This window comes from Falco cherrug, chromosome 2, assembly GCF_023634085.1.
Source record: "Falco cherrug isolate bFalChe1 chromosome 2, bFalChe1.pri, whole genome shotgun sequence".
NCBI lineage: Eukaryota > Metazoa > Chordata > Aves > Falconiformes > Falconidae > Falco > Falco cherrug.
This window is the reverse complement of record NC_073698.1, coordinates 63,599,211-63,615,617: the sequence shown is the minus strand read 5'-3', so window position 1 is coordinate 63,615,617 and position 16,407 is coordinate 63,599,211. Positions and strand designations below refer to the sequence as shown.

Sequence of the window (16,407 nt, the reverse complement as noted above, 5' to 3'; positions counted from 1 at the left end):
TACCTGAACACTTCTGTGTGGGAGGAGGGACAGGAAAGTGATAACGGCTAAGTTATCTTAAAAATGCTGTTTACAGTTGTTTCCCCTCCAGTTGGTTTACACATTATCCCTTTCCTTGCCCAAAACTTGTAACATGTTTACTTCCCATCAAAGTATCTTTCCAGATTTCTTTGGCACGAAGAGAACTGATGCAAAACCGATAAGCTAGGTCTCTGGGTGATGTAAATGATGGCAGTTCTGACACCCGAACTGGAATTAAGCTGAATTACAGCAGCTGGGCAATTGCCTGTGAAGGTGGGTAGACCTGTCACTTGGAAAATAACCCCTAGTTCCCGCAGAACAGCTAGCTCTCACCAAGGCCAACGTGCCTGGCAGCTCTCACAGCCCCGTGGGACATCCCGATTTCGGAGCAACTTTCTGCCTCTGCCTTCGCGCCCTGGGAGGGGAGCGGGGGACGCGGGTTTCCCGCTGGGGCTCGGCGGGCTCCGGGGGTGCTGCGGGGCCGGTTACTTCGTTATCTCCGGCTGGAAGGATTGCGGCAGCCCGGGGCGCGCCAGGATCCCCCGCAGGCTGAGCGTGGCCGGGCTCCGGCCCGACGCCCCCGCAGGATCCGGCCCTGCCGTGGGGGTACCGGGGCGGCCGGGACGAGTCCCGCGGCTCCCCCGGCGCAGGGCTGAGCCGGAGGCCCGGGGGCTGGGGGGTGCGCGGAGCTCTGGCCGCCTCCCCGTCCGCGTCCCCTCCCCCTGGCGCCGGCGGAGGGCGGGGGCAGGAGCGGGGCCGGGCCGGGGGTAGGAGGAGCCGGAGCTGGGGCCGGATCGCGGCGGCTCCGGCGGAGCCCCCGAAGTTTGCGCTGCCGGCGGAGGGCGGCCCGCGGGCCTTGTCCCGCCGCTTCCGGGGCTCCGCCGCGCCGGGCGGAGCGGGCCGGCGGGCGCCCAAGGGAAGCGGGCGGGCAGGCGGGCGGCAGCCGACCGCCGGCAGGACGGACCGGGCCGAGCCGAGCCGAGCCGCGATGAAGAAGCCGGACGGGAAGGTGGTGCTGCTGGGGGACATGAACGTGGGCAAGACCTCCCTGCTGCACCGCTACATGGAGCGGCGCTTCCAGGAGACGGTCAGCACCGTCGGCGGCGCCTTCTACCTCAAGCAGTGGGGGCCGTACAACATCTCCATCTGGGACACAGCAGGTGAGACCCCGCGCGGTGCGGTGCGGTGCGGCCCGGAGGAGCGGAGGGGGGTGTCCCGTGTCCCCGGGGGGTGTTTGCCGGCGGGATGCTCCGCTCCGCTCCTGCGGGACCGGTGAGAGCGGCGCTTGCCTCCCCGCCGCCTCGGGCTGGGGCTGCCCGCCGACGCCGCCCGGGTTTCGGTCACTGTGCCTGTGTTTGTCGTTCCCCTCGTTTTGGTTGGGCCCGAACGTAGGAGCTGTCGGTGCGGGGTAGCTGCGGTCGGGTGGCCTCGCTCGGGACAGCCTCGCCTTTCCGAGACCCGGAGCGCAGGACGGAGGGTGAACCCCGCTGTGCCCCGGCGCGGGGGGCCGGCACCGGGGCGTCCGCCCTGCCTGCCCGGTGCGTTATTTCGGTACTACCGTAAAGCCAAGTCGCCTAAAACGAACAGTTTGGCGGTAGGACAAAGTCTGAAAAGAAACACGTTTTTGACGGGCCAAAAGGGGCCTCACAACTGCTAATCTGTAGTGTCTTTGGACCTGCTTTGCAAAACGTGGGTGTACAGGGGAGGCTGCGGTGCCTGTTTGCTTCCTTCGGCTCGAGCAGACGGCGACTGACTGCACATTCAGGCAGAAGTTGAAGAGGTTACGGCTTCTGTTCATCACTTCTCTTCTCGCTGCGTGCTTTTGAATGCCCAGTTGATACCAGCTGGTGTCAGACTTTCAAATACAGGCAGCTCCCGAACCGTTCAGACGTGGCTTGCTCTTTCCCTGCAGGAATAAGAGCCAGCACATAAAAGATTTAATGTGTGGAGAGCATGGGCTGCAGGCAGTTTCTCCCTGGGATGGCAGTGAGGGGTTGTCTGGCCCACTGTGTGACTGCAGGCAGCATCTCCGGGATGCGGGAGGGAGGGCGAGTTGTGGTTTGAAGCCCCGGGATGGAGGACGTGGGAAGGCATAGGGTGGAGAAGTAGTTTGTGGTCTTGGTCATATGAATATCTTGGTCTTGGTTATTAGGTCAGGAAGCTCTGCTCTGTCATGCTGAGGGCCAGAGTAACCTGAAAAATTGGGTCTATGAGCATTCTTCCCGTTAAATTGCTCACGTGAGAAATATCTTGTTCAATATTTTCCTTGTTTTCACGTTTAGCCGAATTTTGTAAAAATTCGTTATTGGCAACATGGAGAATGCAGGTTATATATTCTTGTGAAACTTGGGGAGCTGCAGCATCTTGCAATATTCCAGTTTCCTCTTGATGACGTTTGGGAGGGAAGTTCATTTGCTGTGTCACTTCATGTCATAATCTAGTCCAAAATGTCTTTTCCTGTGTCAGGAAGGGGGGAATGAAACTGCCGAAGTTATGCTGAAACACTTTTTGGAGGGGGGGGAGGAAATGGTTAAGAGCTTTTGCTTTTTGCATTTCTTAATCTATTACTATGGTGAAAGCCCTCTGCCAGTAGTTCTGTTTTAAATACACTTTCCATGTCCTTTGCAGTATTTTTTAACAAAAAATAAATCTCCTTTAGTTCTAGAATTGACATGTTTTACTGTGGGCAATTGCTGCTTGTTTCTAGTAGGCCAGACCCACGTGGGTGATTAGCAGTGGGCTTTGCTTCAACAGAGGGTTATCTTGGTGAGATTGTTCTTTGAGAATTTCCCTTATGACCTTCTGCTTTTTTTTTATCATATGTGATAAAATGAGCCCCTCCAAAGTTTTGTCTTCTGGTTTTACAGCCCTTTTTTCAGTCGTTTATTCTTATTGCAGTATTTTATTCACTGTTAGTTGAGGATTCGGGTTCCAGCTCTACGTGGGATCTGGAAAGCTCCAGAGCTGGTTCTTCATATGCCAGGTGAATCGCCCAGGCTTGTGTTGTCTCAGGGCAATGCAAGTGGATAGAGCTCCTTGCCTTCCCAGTGGCTGGAGTTCCCTCTGCACCCTGGAGCAGGGCCACTGCCGATGCTGCTGCTGCCTATGTAGCACTGCAGTAGAAGCTCCTGCTGCTTCCCAAGCTCAGCAGGGAAGCCTTGGAATCCTGTAGCAGGATTGCTGAAGCTGTATTTGCAGAGTGCCAGTTGAGAAGTAGTGTTGTTTTGTACTGAGGGTGGCATAACGCATCTTCCTTGCTCTTCTCTGTTGTTGGAGCGAGTACTCAGCCCAGCATCCCCTCTCTTGTGTTTCAGAGGCAGGTATGGACTCTTGCACTGTCTCCCTGTTGACTTGCGTTCCTGCAGAGCAATGGAAGTTGCCAAGACCAGGCTAGACTGCGTTGGGGCCCGTGGGCTCTGGGCTATTAACAGCTCTCATTAATCTTCTAAGAAATAGCAGCTCCCAGAGCACACATATGCTTTCTTGTGTCCTGTGAAGAAGGAAGGGACCTTGTGGGTGTTGCAACTCTGATGTTAACAAGGGGATTCAAAAGCCTGTGGGTTTATTTTTTTATTTTTCTTTTGTGTGGACCTTAAGCTTTTGCTGGCTATGTGTCTGCAGTCCTTGGGCTGTGGCTCTTATCTTTCTGTGGTGTCGCTGTCTTATCTCTACCAGGTGGGTACCAAGTAAGCTTGGAATTTTTGTAGTGAGGAGGAGTTTAAAATTTAGCTCTTTTGTCTGTTTATTAACCTGACATTGCGTACTACTGAATTCTTGTGAAGCAGTTAATGGATCATCAAATACAGATACATTGTTTTCTCTTGTGTGTGAGATATGTAGGGGAATCCAGAAAGAAAAGATCGTCCAGGAGATTAAACATTCTTTAGCACAACAATATGACAAAAGTAGGGTTCAATGTTTGCAGCCATCTTACCTACCTAAATACTGAGTGCTGGCTCCAGATGTCTGTCTTAATACCCCAATAGTACTTTACACCATGTACAATGTAGAAATATGGAAGATTTTGCCTAGAAAATGAGGCGATGTCTGATAGTAACTGCTACACTAGTTCAATACTGTAGTAAAATACACAATTATATAGGATTAACTGGAATGCATGTTCTTTTTTAATTTTCTTAGTTCATGTTATATTTGGTATGTGAATGTATGTTTATTTTTGTTGTTGCTTGCCAGCATTATTTTGGGGATGTTTATCTCCATAGGAGTCCCCTATATTTTACTTTCAGTTCTGTTTGGTTGGCTATTTGTTATTCTGGTATGGGTTAGGCAGTTGGCTGTAACAATGTAAACCTTGATAAACCAAAGCTTTGTTCCTGTAATAGGGAATTTTGTTTTTACAAGATTAGACTTTAATAATTGATGAGGATATCCGCAGTAGTGGTGATCAATCAAAAGTTAAATATGTGTGGATGTTAGTACTACATCAGTTTAATTGCTGATCTTCTGAATTATTTAAAATGTGTCATTTTTACTCATCACACTCTCGATCTTGCATCACTTCTCAGTCTGTTATTCAGAAAAAATTCACATTTTTTCCAGGAAGAATTAAATTTGCTTGCCAAAGTGCTTAAAATGTATGTTTCTTATCATTAACACTCAGTAAATCACAGAAGTGCACACCTGACCTGTTCTACCAAGACAGCCCTGAAGTGCAAATCAGTTAGTTATTCTAGGGAGGGCTCTTTTGGCTGTAGGTTCACACCCCTCCTTATCATGGAAAAATCAGCTGCTTAGTCTAGTCTACATGTTTCATATTCTTACCCGCAAGTCTTGTAAAATGGATGTGCAGAAGTTGTCAGACTTGATTATTTTTTTATGTAAATGCTCTCAGAGAAAATAATTCAACATTTCCAGTTTTCCAATCTGATGATTGTGAGAGAAGTTATTTGGCAATTGCGTTCAACACAAGGAGACAAATAAGCCACAGATGGAAAAATACTTGGCAGAAGTATCATATGCTTGCTATGTTTCTATGCTCTTTTTTTTTCCTAGCCATCTGCTTTTGACTGTTTCTCCATTGTCAGGGTCTTGGATAGATGGTCTTGTGTCTGACCCAGCATGGCTGCTGTTGTATTCTTGGTTTAGAGAATTATTTATTTACTACTTATATTCTGGTGCTGCAAATTGTATTTGCTGTTCTCTATTGGGGTCAGTTAGTGCAAAGGAGTACAAAAAAAAGTGCATAAACTATACAAAAAAGAGAAACTGTAAACTTTTAGGAAGGCTTAGTCTCCGAAGCATTTGAGTGTATCCTTTGAGACCTTCATAGTACTATGGTTGAAATAGTATTTTTCTGAACTAAGGAAGGTAAGCAACAGCATCAGCCAGAAGAACTTTCTCACTTTAAAGGATTGAAGGCTGGAGATTCAGGATGTCAAAGCTATATATATGTATATGTATGTGTATATATATACCTATCTATCTTGTAGGCAGTGCTGACAGCAACTGTGGAGTAAACCAAAACTTCCTGCTGGGTGTTGATGGTACGCAGCTCTGAGCTAGCACATAGCCTTTTTATCTCAGGCAGAGCAAACACATCCTGAAGTTCTGAGGGTCTCTGTCCTGCTCCACCTTTAAACCTGGAATATGAATGTGTTTATTTTTCTTATTAATACTTTAATATTATACAATAACATACAATTATATATTATATAGAAAAATAAAATATTTTTATTAATTATTAATGTTAGCTGCAGCTCACAATGTTGTGGGAGTCTTCTTGGGTGTTCAGGCATGTTTTCTGATGCCTTGATATTTCAAAAGGAAAAAGTTGTTTGTGTGTTAGATTTCAGTCTCTCTAAATTGGCATCTGTTCATCTGACGGATAAGTGGTGCTCCCAGCAGCAAGATTTCTTGATTATTAGTGGTCATGTTCCCTGTGTTGCTGGCATAGTATTAGTGGCCAACTGGTAAGTTAATGACAAGTATTTCATAAAGTTCACTTTCTGATCCTGTAAGTGTATTTTAAGAAAGAGGCTGGGTTTTGTACTTACCAACAGATAGTCATGCAGCGTTATAATGGGGAAACGTGAAGGTTAACTGGGAAAGCAAACTTCCGTTCTTTTCCTTCCTTTTATCTTGAGCTAGCTGTCTGCATGTGAGAACTGATTTGACTGTTTTCTTCTGTGAATTCTCAGCTATCAGTTCATATTTTTACACCCTCCACTCCTCTATTTTGCACCTGCAGATTTTTTTGGTAACTTTTCACTTGTCAAAGCTGGTAGGGAGAAGGGAGATAAACATAGCCTGGAAAAGGCTTTTTGGTGGCTTGGGTCAGCTGCAGTTTATCTGTGTAACAAACGCTTACATCTCTTGTGGCTGGTTTGCTGGTGTCTGATGGATTGTGCTGCTGGGCATGTGTGAACTGCTCGGAGTTTTGGATCTCTGATCACCAGCTGCCTGTGCTGAGCTTTCTGGGGCTAGGTGTGAGTGCTTAGTTGGTAAGAAGCGTTAGGTTCCTCCATCCCTTCATTAGGCTTTGAGTTTCCCCCTCCCCCTGAATTTATTTGTTTCGATGTACGCTTCCTTCTGCACATGTTTTTCTCCTGGAAGGGGGGTGGCCCAGCGAAGTTCTCAGAGGAAACCTGGGATGGGTCCGTGCTTGGAGTATGAACTCAGCTCAGGTGGGCTGGCCTCGGTGCTGCCCCGGAGGCAAACCTTCCTGTGTGGCCACCAGCGTCCACATTGGCTGTAGGGATGGAGGGAGCATGGTCCTCCATCATAGTGAAACAGAACAAAGAAAGAGTTGGATTAAGTGGCATATTTTCCTCACAAGTGAAGACTGATAGTAGCTACTCTGTGATGTTCTGCTGGTTTTGATTTTTGGAAGTAGAGGATTACAACAGCGGAAAAGAAGCTACTCATGAGATAGACGGTTTAGGTAGGTTAGTCCAAGCCAAAGAGGACTCGGAGGCATGTGCCTTTCTGAGCCTGATGGAATGGTGACAGAGAAGCAGTTGGGGTTGGGTGTTGCTGAATGTGTGATGAGGTATCTTTAATCAAGGAGGTGGCTTGTTGGAAGGGTTTAGGGGATATCACCTCAGAAAGTGTCTTGGGCATCAGGGATCATTTAGTGAGGAAGGTGGCTGAGTGTGTATGTGTGCTCAAGAGGAGGCAGCTTAACAAGATATGAGACGGAAATGACAGAGAATAAAATGCCTTAAGTTTGTTGCCAATGAGTCATGGCTCTGGGGCCGGTTGCCACCGAGAGGCTTTGATTTTTTTGCCTGTTGCCTTTGGGAAAATTATCATGCAGAATATGGTGTTGGCCCCTGCGTATTGGTTGTTCTTAATTGTTGCATGTACAACAATGGCAGCTGAGGACCAGCGCCTCATACACAAATAGTGTGGCTTCCCTGGAATTACTGGGTACAGTTATAGTCCCCCACGTCTTTTTCTTTTTCAAGAAATTTTAAGAGCAGAAGTTCAAAGGGGCAGTACGGGTAGCTGCTGAGAAAAATCTCTTGTGCATGCTGGGAAAACCCCTGAAGAGAGTTCACTGTCAGCAAGCTCCATATCTCAAGCTTCTGAAGCAGGTTCAGAGGCAGGGATAATGGTTTAGCTTTAGCCCATCCCTGGAAGCATGGTTTTGTTGTTGGGAAACAATGTACCAGGTTACTTTTTTCTGCAATGTATATTTTCTGAGAAGAGCAGAAAAACTTGGAAAGTGATTAAAAGTATGAAGAAATAATGAATTGTCTGGAGAAACTCCTGTTTTCTGTGTCCCACAACTTAAAAATGCAACGATACATAAGTAAACTCAGAGGCAGCAAACTCGGTGCTGCTGAAAGAGTGCTTTCATATGCAAATGAAGTAAAAATATGGAAATACCTTGACAGAGTGAATTGTGAAAAATACACATCAAAAAGAAACAGGAGACAAAAGTAACACTTTGTTTATTCAGCTATGGCTAACTTGCTTTATTGAATGAGGAATTTTGCTTCTAATGTGTAATTTCAGTACCGACTCTTGGGGAGGCGAGCTAATGGGGAGGGTAAGCCACTTTGTTGTAACAACTAGACACAGACCAAGATAGATGCTGCGTACGAACGTCTGCGGTAACTTCTGTGTTCCAGCCCCCACATTAAATCCCCACTTTGCACGCGGTATTTAATGATAGCTTGCAAAGTGACTGTGCCCTTCTAGCCTGAGTGGGAAACTGCTTGACGGTTCAGTGAGACACTCTCTGAATAGTACCAGTGACCCTGAGGTCTGTGCAGTCAGACCCTGAGGTCCAAAGCAGTCCGGTGGCGTTGCAGCTTGGCAAACATTGGCAGCTTTGGAGTCCTCGGTAGCACCTCAGCTTCTATAATGGAAAAGGTTGTCTTTGCTTTACAATATTAGCCTGGAGTGAGGCTTGAGTTTGAGAGTCATGTTGTAAACGGGGGGGGGGGGGGGGGCGGGAAAGGGGTTAATGTCGACTATTTTTCAATAGCATCTGAGTGGAGGGTGGAAGGGAGAACAAGAATGTGTGTTTGTTTAGTCTCTGGTGCATGTCTGTGTTCTTGTTTTTCTGTGAGAAATGTGCTTCTTGCTTTGGCTGATACAAATGAGTTTGAAGTCCTTGAATTGATTGAATATGTCTATCTTAAATCCATGTTTTAAAGCCCTGGATCCCAAGTTGGAGAGGTACTGAGAATCTTCATAATGAAGAGTTTGTGCCTTTGGAATTGCATCCTTTCTTCCCTGCTTACTGGAGAAAAAGGTGTATTTTCCAGATACCTCTGTCAAAATTGACTTGTTAGCTGAAAGGTTAGTTTAAGTGTTGACTGCTTTGTGACAGTGTTGAAAATGTATGAGGGAGGGAGGCATGGACAAGAGAAGTGGTTGGTCAAATAATGTAAATGCAGTGGCAAGGCCGCTGATGAAAATTGCACACATATGGAAACTCATCATTCTGGTGGATCAGAAGCAGGTGGGAGAAATTGTAGAAAACTTCAAAAGGGTGTCCAAGAACTGGATTGTTCGCTCAGTAAAACTAGTCTGCTAGTAAGGTGTGTGCAGAGGTGCACATAGGTGTTCTGTGCAAGAAAGCAAGTTATTAATACCCAGTTGTACTCTTCAGTTTGACTTCAGTATTTGTGAAATGTATGCCAGAGCTGCCTAAGAAATCACCAGTCTTCCAGCAGTTTGAGTGGGAGGGGATGGGATATTTTTCCGCCCAGTAGTTCTCTCTCTAGCTGAGTAAATAGTGTTGAGCAGAACAGCAAAAAGCTTCGTTAGCTGTAACGTAGAGATGAATGTGCACAAACTCGTGTTGACTCAAGTCTGGTAACTTCTGGGGTCCCAGGCACATTCCGTAATGGAAAACAAACTATTGTATGTTTAGGTGCCTGAACTTAGGCAGTCTGGGCTGTGATGTCTTGTTCTATTGACTATGCAATGAACTTTGACTCTTTCCTTTGGAAGGAAGGTGACGGTAGCTGCTTAAAATACAAGTACAGGACAGGTAAGTAGCAGTTAGCTGTGTGGTTTTACAACTACTTCTTTGAGAGCTCATGTATGGCAAGTACTTTTCTTGTTTCATCTCACACATACATAACACGCTAGGGCACACAAATGTCAAAGCCAGGGAGGCTTGTAGCCAGCTTCACAGTGCCTTGGCTGAGCTGCTCCTGATGCTAAGGCTAGTTTAAGTAGCTTCACGCTGCAATTATGTCTTATGTCATAGATGAGTTGTTTGCTTCACTACAGTTACTATCTTGTGTTGAAGCCACTAGCCATGTGAGCTTCCAAGTGACTTCTCCTGTGGCAGTGTTTCACTGCCTGAACTGAAGGTACAATTAGTAATTCCTCATCTGTGTCACATTATACTATTGCAAAATATCAAAACAAGTAACCTTTTTTTGGGTCTCCATCGAGAAGGACGCCGAGTCGGTCGGTGGTGGACACATCTGAAGCCATTAAAAATCATGCAACAGAAAGAATCATTTTCTTGCCCAAGTCTGAACGATTTGATTTCTTCCAGGTAAACCATCCTGGGATTTGATCAAAAGGCATCAAACCTCTGATAAATTCCTTTTCCTGCGCCTGTCATGTTAACTATTAACTTCATCTGCAATACCTGAAGATATGCCTAGGAAATGAGATCTGAACTTGGTGATTAAACTTAGCTTATGCAAGTGCTACTGCTGAGAGCAGAGGTGGTCGAAGGAAATGAGTTTTTTTTGCTCTTAATTTGAATGAATTCTCCTTCACCACAGAAGATCCAGGATAACATCCTTTAGGACAACCAGCTCAGTAAGCATACAAGATTTCCTAATCCTATTAACCTACCTGAGCGTGGAAAAACACCAAATCTAGCAGAGAACTTCTTAACATTGCTTTTTTACAGGGAGTTAAATAATCAGATGTGTTTGTGACTCTTGTGGTATATCTTTCCATCTCTTAGGAAGCAGACTAGAATTGAAGTTGGCTTTGCTTGGGCCACCAAGGAGCCATTCATGGAAGAACTCTGCTGACAGCATAAAGACTTGTGAGCTTGAATTTATTAGTGTTTTATAGATAAGCAAAACCAGGAAAATGTGTGTTTGAGCTCTTGCCTTTTCACCAATTCTGTTGGAGTGAAAATACATTTCAGTCTAATTTGTAGCATGGTGGACACTTCATGTACAGGACTCCAGGAGGGGAGACATTTAAAACTCTTAGTACTCAAACAGGCTAACATGTTATTATGAGTAAAAGCTTTTGTGCTTTTAGGTTGTTTCTGTTCCACCCTTTCACAAATCCTTTTTTTGTTTTTGCTTTTTTCTGTTGTGAAAATGACTTGTCATACCCTCAGCTACAGAGAATACCTCCTTTTCCCTTTTTTTCTGGTCTTCAGGTTAATGAATTGAAGATTGGAATAATTTTGTTCAATAATGATGAAGCATCTGAGGTAGCTACTTCTCCCTTTCCCTCAGCCTCTCCTGTTGTTTCACTAACATTTTTTCTTTCGTCTGTTCTGTGATTTAATATTCCTAACCACTGTTTTTGTACTTCAGGAAATTCCTGCAAAATACAGAGAAAATATGTTGTCCACCCATCCAACTGCTCTTATGTAATTATTTTAAAAATAATGGTCTTCAGCACAGCTGAAATAGTAGGATAATTTTGTTTTACATTTTGCAACTAATGACTACTTAGGAATTCTTAGTCATGTGTAATATTAAACCCTAGATATTTAAATGCTTGAGGTTTTATTTTTCTCTTAATTATATCATTATCTGTAAAATGAAGGATGGCTTAGTTAGACCTTCAGGGAAATGCTCTTCCTGTAAAAAATACTAGAAACTGAAAAGAAACAATTTGGGAGGCAGCACAAGAGGAAAATATGGAGTACACTTCATGAAGAATGTGAAGCAAAAGGTAGGTCGGTAGAAATAGCCCTTAAAACAAGAGGCTGGGTGATCATTTTTCTGCATGGAGTCAACCAACTTTGATTTCTGCTTTAGCTCGTGCTCCCTGGTTGCAGTGACCTTCAGTTGAGCTCCTATTTCCCTTTCGCCAAGGGGTTTGGGCTGATTGACTTCCCTTTCTGGTTGTGCAGGGTACTTCAGCGATGGGACTGAAGCTTCATGCAGTTTAATGCCTTGTGTTGTGAAAGTGCTCAGAAGTCCGGTTTCTGTTCTTCATAGTGGGCTCTGTGATCTGGATGTGCAAATCTGTTGTTGCTTTCTCAATTGCTGAAGTTAGAAGTAAGGCTCTTGGTTATATTTTAGACATTTTTTTGTTTATTATTTATTTGTTTCCATTCTCCGGCTGTCTTTTGCGCTCAAAAAAAAGCAAAGATTTTGGTTCATTCAGAAAAGGGAGAAATTAGCAGTTTATAGTTAAAAAATGAATAAAAGAAAAAGCCCTATGTAGTTGAGTTGTCATCTTCCAAGTTTTGTAAAAGGGATCATCAAATCTCGTGGGTTACTGCAATTGAGACTTTGGTGTTCTAAGACAAAAAAACCCCAAACAACCCACTGGTATAATGAGTGATTTCCACAAACATTGCCCACCCCCTTCCTTCTGATACAAGTTGTTGCTTATTTAAAAAGTAAATCTCTACTTTTGTGAAGCTGAAAATGGCTCAAACTGCTCAGTTCCTTTGACCCCTGTCGGTATGATTACTTATGAGGAACAACAAATGCTCCTGTAAGACTATCTTTAGGATATGAATTTTCTCTCCCACAGCAGATAGCTATATATATCACATTTGTATTGTTTACCTTATCTCCTTTCCTGTTCTAGCACTGTGTGCCCCTTTCACATTGTCCTGCTCAAGTTTTTTTTACTTCAAGCCTTGGAAGACCAATGGAAGTGGAACAGTTGGCATCTCTCCTCTTTTTGAGTATCAGAGCTCTTTGTGACCTAGGGATGCTACCTCATTGCCTTAATTATGAAAGAAAAGGATGCAGTGCTTGCATATCTGTAGGCAGTTCCTTTCAGTAAGTAGCTTCCCCAAAGGATGCAGTGCTTGCATATCTGTAGGCAGTTCCTTTCAGTAAGTAGCTTCCCCTCATGGCCTGCGGGTTGAACGGGTAGATGCTGGACGATGGTAACATTGCTCTTTGTAGCTTATTCGGAATGGAAGGTCCAGAACAGAGTTGTTCACGTTTTTTAGTGGTACTCCCTTTGTGCCAGTTTGGAGAATGTTATTGAGATGACATCGATTTTTACCGTGCCTGTTATGTGGCTTTCATTTCTTTAATCCTCAGATTGGTGCCTCTAAACAGCAAATACTAAATATGTTCTTAAAAGTGCAGGCAGAGAAGCCAGAAGCAGAACTAAAAGGGAGTAGTAGTGCTGGAAATGTAAAAGTCATGTATTCACCTTAAACAGTGCAAGTTCAGAAAACACAAACCACGCATCCTGTGGTAAAATTATCTGAATGAGGTGAACAAGTTTTAAGTAGCTTCCCATAAACCCCAGGCAGCAGCTGTATATCTGGCACAGTCTCCCACTTTTGATACTGGCCAAAAGCAGCCCACCAGATCACCAGAACTTCCTCCTGCTTTTGACAAATTGCAACTGTGCAGAAGCACCCTGTGAAGAAGACTTCGCTTCCGAATAGAAACCAGTGGTGCTTGGTAAGGAATAGAAGCAGCTGAAGTTTTCTTGAGGATAAATCAATGTGTGTATGAACTGCATGTGTTCTTCATTGAGAACCTGCCTATAAATGGACTGATATAGAAACAAATCATGAAAATATCTATTGAGTGGTCTACATTTATGTCCCATGTTACTAATGTGAGTTTGTCTTCAGAAAATAGAAAAGTAGATTTTTCATTCAGTTTGCAGGATCATGGCCTTCACAGATTTTATCAAGGCTTAAATGTTTTTCAAATTGCTAGCAGAGGTTGGTTTAAAGATAAACTAGCTAGCATATAGTTATCTACTACAGCTGAGTTCCATTTCACCATAAGATAGTTTAACCCTAGATAAGAGGCATTGACCAGGTGTCTGCTGGGGCAGACCGTCTGTGGGTGCCTGCTATTGATCCGGTAACCATAGCTTCTTAAGGCCTTACAGGCAACTCTGTGTTACTCGTTGTGTGTGCAGGAATCATTTCACATGTTTGAAACGTGACACAAGGTCACTTCTGACAAGACAACCTGCCAGTTCTCAAATATGTATTTCTGAATCCTGGTCTCTGTTTTTCAGAATATGAATGCGGGAAACATTGCCACAAAAGATGAGGAAAAGGCTGAGGTACTTAATGCCTTCTTTGCCTCAGTCTTTAAGAGCAAGACCAGTTACCCTCAAGGTACTCAGCCCCCTGAGATGGAAGTCTGGGATTAGGAGCAGAATGAATTCCCTGTGGTCCATGAGGAAACAGTCAGTGAACTGTTGCTTCACTTGGACACATACACAAGTCCGTGGGACTGGATGGAATCCATCTGAGGGTAACTGAGGGAGCTGGTGGAAGTATCTGCCAAGCTACTCTCCATCATTTATCAGCAGCCCTGGCTAACCAGGGAGGTCCCAGAAGACTGCAGGTTAGCCAACGTAATGCCCATCTACAAGAAGGGCCAGAAGGAGGATCTGGAAAACTACAGGCCTGTCTGTCTGACCTTGGTGCTGGGGAAGGTTATGGAGCAGATCATCCTGAGCACCATCACGCAGCACATGCAGAACAAGGGGATCAGGCCCAGCCAGCATGGGTTTATGAAAGGCAGGTCCTGCTTGACCGGCATGGTCTCCTATGACAAGGTGACCCACCTAGTAGATGAGGGAAAGGCTGTGGATGTTGTCTACCTGGACCTTAGTAAAGCCTGGAGTTTAGCCTGGAGAAAAGGAGGCTCAGGGGAGACCTTATGGTTCCCTACAACTACCTGAAAGAAGGTTGTAGGCAGGTGAGGGTCAGTCTCTTCTGTCAGATAACAAGTGACAGGACAAGAGGAGATGGCCTCAGGTTGTGCCAGTGGAGATTTAGATTGAGTATTAGGAAAGATTTCTTGACCGAAAGAGTTGTCAAGTCTTTTTTAATGACTTCTTTTGCCAAGTCATCAAGTTGGACTTGATGATCCTAAGTTTCTTTTCCAACCTAAATGATTCTATGAGTCTATAATGTTGTGACTTGTAGACACCTTCTTTTCCCCAGTGGTGAACAGTGATGACTAGCAGCATTCAGCTGCTGTCTTGCACTAACTTCAGTTTTGTAAAAGCTAGGTTATTTAAAAGTATTTCTAGTAGGAGAAAAGATTTACGGAAATAGCGCTTGAAGTACTGTCTACATATGGGCTTAGTAATTAATTTTATCTCTGTAAGGAATCATGGCCAATATTCTTAGGTCCCTCTCTCCATACTGTAGCGCCCCAGTGCCTGTATAGAACAAAGCTGCTGTGAGAGAAGACGGTCTCTGGCTGTGAGGATTGGTGGGAAGGTGTGTTCCCAGGGATGTGTGACAGGGTTGTTCTCAAAGGCTTCCAGGCTGATGGCTGAAGGCTGTTGCTTCTGGTGACCTGGTGCTGTGGTAAAAGCAGTCTGAAGATCCCTGAAAATGTCTGAAGACTGAGGGTTTTGCAGTGTCTTAAAACACTCTGGCTGGTGTTGTGGGATGGCCCTGAAGTGGGGCAGCGTGTGAGGGGCAGCACTGGCCTCAGTCACCTTCCTGAGTATGGTGGGATGGAGAGAAGTGTCATTGAAGTGGGGGTGATGGAAAATGGGTGCTGCCATAGTTAATGTTCTTGTAAATAAAGCTCTCCTGTGGGTCTGTGAAAGGGAAACGCTGACTTACTGTGTTACCATATGACCCTCCTTGGGTGGGTGTGCACAAAAAAGTTGGTAACTGCACGTTGGTGATTTGATTTCCTGTATTTGGGAAGAAAGGATTTGAGGACTGACAGCCAGGAGGCAGAAATGCATATGACGTGTTTGGGGTTGAAGTGGTAATACGGAAAAAGAATAAGGTTTCTAATAGATTAGACCATTTAATTTTTTTTTATGGCTGGATACAAAACTTAATCCGAAGAGGATATGCAGTCAGTTACAGTGAACTATTTTTCTTCTCTGAAACGTTACTGTTCGTAATTAAGATGTTTAAGTTCATGGTATTTTCTAACTCAGAAAACGGTAGGGTATTTTATTGACTGGCTTGGTACGTATGTAGTTACCCTTCTGCAAACAATCCTAAGGGGAATTTTGATTAAAAAAAAAAAAAGCTGAAAAGGCATATCTAAGGCCAAAGCAAAGTATCTAATGAGGAAGTTGAAAAACCTAAGTAAACTTAAAAGAGGAATAAAAATGAAGAAAACCAGGAAGCATTTCTTGTCTGTGAGGGAGTGGGCAGCGGCTGACTTGCGGACCCTTTGCTGAGACCTGGCAGGAATGCCTGACAAGTGGCAGCATTTCGGAGTGTGGGGTGATCTCAGTTAACCTACCCATCCCTGGATTTATTTTATTTTTTAAAAATTACACACCTGTCTCTGTGTTTGCTTGGGTGAACTGGAAGCCAAGTTAACTTGCCAGTTCCTTATTGAGCAATACAAACCATTCAGTATGTGCGGAGTGACCTCCTGCCCCGCACGCCTGTGGAACCACGCTGAAGTATGCCCGGCCGTGTGCTCCTGCCGGGGCTAGGGACCCGCTTCTCCCTTTGAGAAGCAAACTTTGGGAGGGTGTGGGCTGTGAAGGTCTCCTCTCTGAGTGACTCTGAAGAGAAGGGCCTGGTAACAGCCTCCACTTAGCAATTGCTAGAGAAGTGGGCTCATCTGCAGTGCCCATTTCCCTGTGGAAGGGAATTGTGAATTTCAGGAAAAAGCATTAGTTTTCAAGTACTGGAAAGAAAAAACCAGCTGCTTTTAGAACACATCCTGTGGAAAATGAATTGCTTTTCTGTAGGAGGGTCTTTTCTTGGAGGACATGGGTTGGTGGTCCAGTGGGCATTAAAACGGAAAG

At 44.8% G+C, this 16,407-nt stretch overlaps 1 protein-coding gene across 1 annotated transcript in view; it reads left to right on the top strand.

Moving 5' to 3' along the window:
• Positions 1 to 800: 800 nt before the first annotated feature.
• RAB20 (RAB20, member RAS oncogene family) overlaps positions 801 to 16,407 on the top strand; it is a 28,397-nt gene continuing 12,790 nt past the window's right edge. Inside the window, exon 1 of the mRNA XM_027808731.2 lies at positions 801 to 1,181. Coding sequence (XP_027664532.2) covers positions 1,010 to 1,181 — 172 coding nt within the window. The 5' untranslated portion in view covers positions 801 to 1,009. The remainder of the gene's footprint in view (positions 1,182 to 16,407) is intronic.